Genomic DNA, 8,681 nt, shown 5'->3' on the forward strand with positions numbered 1-8,681 from the left:
AAAAATAGGACAAGAATAACCCGATGACATCACACACGCCGTGAAAGACGACCGGGGATAATTGGTGAGTACCAGCGTGTAGTGTGTACCAGGCATAATGCAAGTCCTGAGTCTGAAATAATGTTATGTCTGTCAGCGAGTCCTATCATGGTTTGAGTTAAAATTGGTGTTAAAGGTAACGCGTTACAGTAATATATTATGCATTAGCAGTAACACATATATGCGATTCCAACAGAATTTGGGGTAATATTATAACATTTACAATGTCACATAACGTGTTAGCACCTTAAATAAGCTGTTTATTGTTTTCATGTTTCATTCATCCACACTGATCCACATCGCTCCACTTCCACCAGTGCCACACCAAAAAAAGGTTGTGAAGGTTGTTGTGTGTTGTCATGTCACTACCTTATTTATGCAGTATATGGTCGCAACAGACTACATCATAGAAGGGTGCCCTTGATCTGCACATCTAGGTGATGCTGCACTGTGTGTTATCATGTTCAGTGTGTTTCCATTAATATAACGGTGTACACCGTACGCCATTCGGCTTTTGTGTCCTAAGGCGTCCCGATGATGTGGATGTCATATGTTGGATGTGTTGCCATTCACATCCCCTACAACTGCAGAGCAACGCCGGTGTCCTGACAAATAGACCTACCGCTCAGAATGACCTACCAACACGATGTGCGCATGTGCAGAGCGAAAAAAAAAAATTCCAGAGGACACGCCAATATTATATAATAATAGTCCATTCTGATGGATATTTCCTACCTGACAGAATGAGCTACCATATATTTAATTACATTTATAGAGGTAATAGTCAATTCTGATGGATATTTCCTACCTGACAGAATGAGCTACTCTACTTATAATTACATTTATAGAGGTAATAGTCCATTCTGATGGATATTTCCTACCTGACAGAATGAGCTACTCTACTTATAATTACATTTACATTTATAGAGGTAATAGTCCATTCTGATGGATATTTCCTACCTGACAGAATGAGCTACTCTACTTATAATTACATTTATAAAGGTAATAGTCCATTCTGATGGATATTTCCTACCTGACAGAATGAGCTACTCTACTTATAATTACATTTATATAGACTGTATGTCTGTTTCTTACACATATCTGACCTGAGTAGCTACTAAACAATTTTTTTGCCAGGGTAGGTCATTACAAGTGAGAGGCTGAGTTCATCAGACTAATCTGACAGGATTAGCTACTGGTAGCTCATCCTGAGTGGGTAGCGCAAACTTTCAGAACACTGGCACACATTCTCGTTGTTATGCATATTGTTATGCATCTCTCTGGTGCTGTTGTAGCTGACCGGCACACCAGAAACTGGCAGGTGGGTCTTCCAGCTCCAGTGTATTAATTTGTGCTCATCATCGTGACTGACTCGCATGCCATTCTGTTTGTTTTGCTAATCTCAGATGTGTTTATTGTATTTCATATCATAGGCTCACAAATATTTATCCATATCTCATAATTATTAGACTTTGATCCTCTGCCTGACCCTCCCTGTGTCCAACACGATTCATTTATTGTGTTTTTTAATCTAGGCTATTAAATCGTTCTTTATACTTTTTTTCAATTTAATACAAAGTGGTAACAAATGTATGTGAATGCATGAATGGGTCAGACCTGCACAGCACTGGATTTGAAATGAACTGTACTACACTGGAGCTTCTGTGCTTTGATTACCTGCTGTGAAACAACATACCCTCATCCATTTAGTTCTTCTGAGGTCATTCTGGCCAAAGTAACACAAACGTAGTGTAATAGGTAACTCATTACTCTACACAGAGAGGAATATTGTAAAGTAACATTACTCTCAAATGGAGGTAATTAGTAATATGTAATATATATTACATTTTGAGAGTAACTTGCCCAGCACTGGTTAGAATGAAATCAATTATCCCAGAGGGCTAAATTATTCCATGTGCTGCATGGTGTTAGTCGAGTCAGTTTTAAGGAAACTTTACTGCACTTAACCAGCTAAAAAATTTTTTTGCATTATGTGTGTTGTTTTTACCTTTAATGGCCAAAAGCAAAAAAGAAAGAGGTTGCAGCTTCTTCTGTAACAGATTGTGTTAAATGGGCAGATATCGAAATCATATCGTGGCAGGCTTTGTGAAATCGGCAAATATCATATTGGTGTCCAAAGAATCAATTGAGTATCGTATCCTGATAAAACTAGTGAGTAGTGATTTTTGGGAAAAATGTCACTGTGGATGCTCAGTTTGATCAGTTTGATATTTGACTGATAGAATTGTATTTCATGTCCATGTCAAGTGTCCTTAGCCCACTATTTTCTGAGTTAAAAAAACAGAAACATATCCTTAACTCACCTGCTTGGATGCTGGGGAGCAGCAGAGCTGCCAGAAACATAGCACATGTCTTCATCTCTGTCAGCTCGCTGGTGACCAACTGTACACCCGAGGCCTTCAAAGGTTGCTCCAGACCTCCAAGTGGGCGTCAGAAGGGGTTTCACAGTGGGAGGCCACCAAAGCTTCCTAGAACATATCATTGAAATGCAAAAGTTTCAGCAAGGCATGTACAAATAGATGACTCCCTGGAGTACAAGCATGGCAGGAGGTCTATCACTTCTCTGGACAGCTATATTCCACAGGGGAGGAGCTCAGACCAGGGTCCGACAACAACACACCCGTGCTCCATTGACTTTAATGCAATTTTTCAGATTTTCAGATTTCCTTAATTTTCAGGCTGGTTTTGTGGATTTGGTGTGCTAAATGTTTTTCCATGGGGCACGTTGTGTATTAATGATACTCGTTACCTGGAGAGGTAGGAAGAAGATTTACGTTTCTTCCCTGTTTCAAAACCAAAATCAAACCCTGAAAAGTGTAGGGTTAGCTAGCTAGCTAGTGAAGATATAGCCTACTGAATGTATACATATGCTGCTTTTGCTTCGTAATGATTATAACAGTGAAAAACAGGCCGACCCTGCTCTACAGGAACCAGTGAAGGGAAGCAGAGAAACTTTGCTGATATTAAACCAGCTGTGTGGCATCACAGTGTGAACAGATGAATCGTGTTCAGCAGAGTTTCCGTTTATATTCATCGTCTTCTGTGGCGATCAGCAGTGATGTGGCGGTTCACTTTTACACTGTGATCTGTAGCCTATAGTTCAGCTTTAGCCTCTAACTATCTTTGTCTTTTTAACCTGTTGTTGCTGCTGAGTCAGTTGGACATCCTGGATATATCCTTCAAACACAGACTGTAGACCCCTCTGTCTGCTTTTCTCTGGAATCACTGTTTCAGTTTTCCAAAAATATGATAATATTAATAATTAGAGGATAAGCGTTTCGAAGATGGATGGATATTAAAGTTTTAATCACAATTTTAGCAAATAATACACACAGGCAATTTCACATTTTTAATGGTCTCAGTGAAGACTTGGTCTCATCTTGACTCATACTCAACACTCAAAACTTAGTTGACTACCGCCTATAAGGCTGCTCAGAATACCACTAGAAGTTGCCAAACATCTCATGCTAAATTCCATGCACTTTTAAACACTACACTGTGCATTTAGATACTAGACATTTTAACACAGATAAACAAAAATAACAAATGTATGTGCATCTGCAGTTTACCAAATACAACATTGTTTTGTTCTGGATTGTTTAAAAAGTGTCACTGACCCTAACCTAGGGTTAGGGGTGTACCATATCATCTTGTTCACGATAATACTGATATATTTTTTGATATCATATGAAAAATTCATATTGTGATATTCGCAATATTTGGACTTGTTGACATATTGACGACATACTGTTACCCACAAGCATGGTTGAAAGCAAAATTATGAGGGGCTTTACACATGCCTCATCTTAAACCACCTGGAAAACACGAGGTTGTTCCTTTTTTAGAGCCAGCTTTCAAGAGTGCAGCGGCAGGATGCGCCTGAGGTTGTTAATCAACTTTAAGAAGCACCGTATCATAGCCTCTTTAGCGACTCAGTTAACCATAAATGGTCAAAGCACAGCAACCAGTGAGACATTAAGGTGAATCACGGCAACTACAGAGTGTCACGGCAGCGTTTATGTTTACAGCAATCATATTGATTGCTTCACACCATGCCAAATTGATCATAACAATCAGTGTATCCCTGCCCTGGGACATCATCTGAAGTTTAATGGGTGAATATCATTTTCTTATGTATTCATTTCAGTCTGTTATGGTGATCTTGGCCTGCATTATGATAAGGTCTCATTATGAGGATATGGAGTTTCATAATTGTGCAAGAGCTGTCACTGGCTTTATTTCCAGACTTTACTAATTTACACAGAACCCATGTGCAGGTGGTGAAGATGTATGTAAGGTGACTGGAGAAGCCAGAGTGTGTGTGGCAGCCAACATGGTCACCCCAGTGCACTGTGTGTGTGCACAGTCATGTTAACTGCAGCAATTTAACACACAAAGACTACCTGGAAACTTAAAACACACTTATATATTGACAGTATTGGAAGATATTACTAAAAAATTGTTGACGCCCTGTTTTACAATAATTTAGTGCTATTTGAAGTGTGCACTGATGTGGTGCACTACAGCTGACCATGAGTGTAAGCAGCATACAGTCTGGCCCTCTGCTCTGTGCTTCAGGGAAATGTGATGGTGAGACAGCACTGATGAATTAGTGAGTGAAATTCAATGAAACTTTTGAATTGGCTTTTAATTATTACAACTGATGGGTGCTTGTGGAGAAGTCATGGCTAACAAGCACAAGCACAATAAAACTGCTGGATTAGATGTTTATGACGAAGTGGATCTATGAGTAATATGTGATATAAGGCAAAATTTAATGTGTGAGGGGAATCATTATACATATAATGATTCCACTCAAGTGTAATTTCTACAATTTGGCTTCAGTTCACCACCTCACCATCTGCATCACCAATTTTCTCTGTCTCCAAAAACGCGGTATGCATGGGTCAGAGTTTCCCTACAGGTGCACACATTCTCCCATATAGTTTGTTTTTATAGATCACAACTTTTGTGTGCGGGAAGGGACTTACACCTCTTTCAGGCCTTGTTTTGTGTATACACAGTAGTTATATATGAAACCCCAGATCTGTAAATATTTGCTTCTGGATTCACAGTCATGGGTCTGGAAAGTCTTACTGCCAAGTTAGTGACTGCAGGTTCTTCCTGACCGCAGCTCCATAAAAAAATCTGTAAAACATGCCATGGCATTTGCATTTTTAAGTACTCATTTAAAGACTGAACAATGTCTACTGCAGATTAATTCATGGATAGGTAGCTCTGCCTTGTGAAGATTCTCCTAACATTACATGACCTCCAGAAAATCTTCTGAATCTATGTAAACTGTGCAGCATTGTGATGCTGCCCTTGATTTGATGTAATTAGCTCATACTGCCATTTTTGGGGGCTCAGTAAGAGGCTGTGGGCATGAAGAAAGGCTATAACAATTAATAATCATTTATTCTATCATGCAATTAGCCTTGTTGTTTGACTACTGGTGACAGAGTTTGTGGGAGTTTCTCTGTGCAGTCAGCTGTAGTAGGCTGGCCTATTTACCATGCATGTAGATACACTGTTCACACTGGTGCTGTCTTAATGAGCCAGACACATCCTTATACAGTATCTTACATAAGTGAGTACACCTCTCCCATTTTTGCAAATATTTCATTATATCTTTTCATGGGACAACACTATAGAAATGACACTTTGATATAACTTAAAGTAGTCAGTGTACAGCTTGTATAGTAGTATAGATTTACCTTCCTCTGAAAATTACTCAAAACACAGCCATCAACATCTAAACAGCTGGCAACATAAGTGAGTACACCCCACAGTGAACATGTCCAAATTGTGCCTAAAGTGTCAATATTTTGTGTGCCAACCATTATTATCTAGCACTGCCTTAACCCTTTGGGCCATGGAATTCACCAGAGCTCACAGGTTGCTTCAGGAATCCTCTCCAACTCCTCCATGATGACATCATGGAGCAGATGGATGTAAAGACACCTTGCGCTACCCCACCTTCAGCTTGAGGATGGCCCACAGGTGCACAGGTGAGTTTAGGGCTGGATACATACTTGGCCAGTCCATCACCTTTACCTTCAGCTTCCTCAGCAAGGCAGTTGTCATCTACTAGGTGTGTACCTCCCTGGGTGTTGGTCAGTCTTGATTTCCAGTCCACTGTGACCTTAATCTTTGCAAATGTTTGAGTATAACATCACTCTTTGCCCTGGTCTAATGTGACCTGAAGGCCAAAACACACTGGCAACGAACACTGCGCATCAAAAAATACACCTTTTATTTTCAATGTACAACCCAACATCTGCAAGGGCCATTCATTTACAGTGGACAGTAATAATAATAATAAGTAATAATTTTACCATTCATCTTAATTTATTTCCATCCAAACGATTTTGTCAAACCTGAGGTTTTGTTTCCATGTGTCTGATTGTCTGAATGCTCATGTTTTACCTCAGTGGTAGTAAACTGTAGTTTCCCTTTAACTAAAATCTAATGTTAGATCAAATAAGTAAGACATAACCCACTCTTTGATGTTTAGTTATTGAAATACCACAATAGCATACCGTTTGTAATGTGAAAAACAAATAAGAGACATCAGGACATTCTAATGGATCATTGTTTATTCCACTAAAAACATGGCTACCAACTAAAACATCTAAACACACCAGAATCACTTGATTTCTTTGGTTTTTCTAATGAATGAATAGAAAACTTGAGATCACCAACACTGTATGGCAGCAAAAAAGCAACATCCTTCAGGGCAGGGCCGGACTGCGCATCGGGAGGACCGGGACTATTCCCGAAGTGCTGGCCTGTGATTGGCCTGCTTATCATTTTTTTCCCAACAGGCAGGCCAAACCAATGTAATCATAGCGGCGCAGTGATGCAAGGAGAGGGATGAGGTGTGTGAGGTTGAGCCACTTGTCAGTTGTGAAAAGACAAGACGCGACTGGTTTGTTTCGATTAACACCCGCCCCAAAAGTCCTACGTTGTAAACACAGCCAGCATGGTGAGGAGGGGGTTTGTCAACTTGCGTCGCGTGTGTCTGGGTTGGAGCCCGCTGGCGCTGAGGCTAAAAAACACGATGATTCTGCAAGTAAGTTACCTAAAAGCACTTGTTCTTCTCAGCATGAGGCGCAGGGACCCCCAGGGGTCCTTGAGGCCAGATAAAAGATTGATAAATGGACCCTATAGTACATTTGGTAAGGCTCCATTTGTACATTCTCAGAGAGAGTTAAATTAACACTGAGGATTGGACTTTACAATTACAGTGTAAAAATGTAGGCCCTTGAAATTCAAAAGTTTTGAAGTTAAAATAAGGATTGAGATTTGAAAACCATGGACCTACTAGCCACATTTTCACTACTTTTGAGATGATTTATTTGTGCAACAAATGGGATATGATCATTTCATTATCCTATATGAATACAAGGGCAAATCAAGTAAGAAATTTAATGTTATACTGTATAAAGTATAAACTATAGTGTATGCAAAACAACTATAATTCTACGTTTGCTATGTAAAGGTGGAGGTGGTGTTGGTACCAGTCCTGCTGATGCTTCAGAAGTAGAGGCCAGTCCAGAGAAATTGGCAGAAGGTACAGAAAAATGTCTACAGTAGGAAATGTCATTGGTGGTACATAAGCTTGAGTTATTTGCATATTCCTTATTACATTACAAGAATGCTATTTATTCATTATTATTATTAATCACCAGCCTGTAACAAGTTGCAGACACATGGACACCAGGCACTGGCAGTTGACATAAATGGCACTCTCATGTAGTTGTAATAATAGCCTTCTTGGCACTACAGCTTTATTCTATAAAGTGTAAGTGAATTTTACTGTCTGTTGCCTTACTGTTATGTATCCCAGCCCAAACATGCTATGAAAGCTATTGTATATTCCAACCTTGGATTTAGGTTGGGGTTCATTATGGTTCCCTGGTATGACAATGTATTAAAGACTGAAAAAAGGAATATACTGTATTGACCATTTGCCAATATACACAAAGGAGTGTTAATTATTTATGTCTTTTACATGGTAATGACAATCTATTTCATATTTTACTTCAAAATATTTGGTGGGTCAATACCTCCTCAGATGGGTCATGACCTGAAAAATGTTGGAAGCCCTGTTAAGGTAGGATACGTCGCTTATCTAAGTTGACTTATTTAAGTAAGTTCACATACCATATATTTCCAAATAGTCGCCCGGTGGCAAATAGTCGCCCGGTGGCAAATAGCCACCGGGCACCTAATAGCCGCCAGGGGTTTGACCCCATTTTGCGTATTAAACGCCGGTCCGATTAAATGCCCGGGCGATTATTTCCTCATTCATTGCCTCATGGCTGTCCCTCCTTGAGGGACTGTTGGCACCTTTATGCACAGGTCGGTGGTGAAGTGGTGCACATGACTCGTGCTACGGACAGACGGACGGACGGACGGACAGACAGAAAGCCACGTATCTAAAACAGGTAATACATCTGGCTACATCTTTCCCACATCAAATATCCGTGATCGCCTTGACCCGCGTGCGTAAAAGCGCACACAATTCCGTGTCCTCTCACCGCGGATGCTGTGATTTGATGGCCCGGTACTCATTGTAGCCCACTCTTATAAGACCCAACAATAATAATAATAAT

General features: G+C 40.0%; 1 protein-coding gene across 1 annotated transcript in view; it reads right to left on the bottom strand.

Moving 5' to 3' along the window:
• Positions 1–8,681, bottom strand: part of LOC126393560 (cell migration-inducing and hyaluronan-binding protein) — a 184,348-nt gene that overhangs the window by 38,174 nt on the left and 137,493 nt on the right. Inside the window, exon 2 of the mRNA XM_050049771.1 lies at positions 2,364–2,528. Coding sequence (XP_049905728.1) covers positions 2,364–2,418 — 55 coding nt within the window. The 5' untranslated portion in view covers positions 2,419–2,528. The remainder of the gene's footprint in view (positions 1–2,363; positions 2,529–8,681) is intronic.

Source organism: Epinephelus moara, chromosome 1, assembly GCF_006386435.1.
Source record: "Epinephelus moara isolate mb chromosome 1, YSFRI_EMoa_1.0, whole genome shotgun sequence".
Taxonomy (NCBI): Eukaryota; Metazoa; Chordata; class Actinopteri; order Perciformes; family Serranidae; genus Epinephelus; species Epinephelus moara.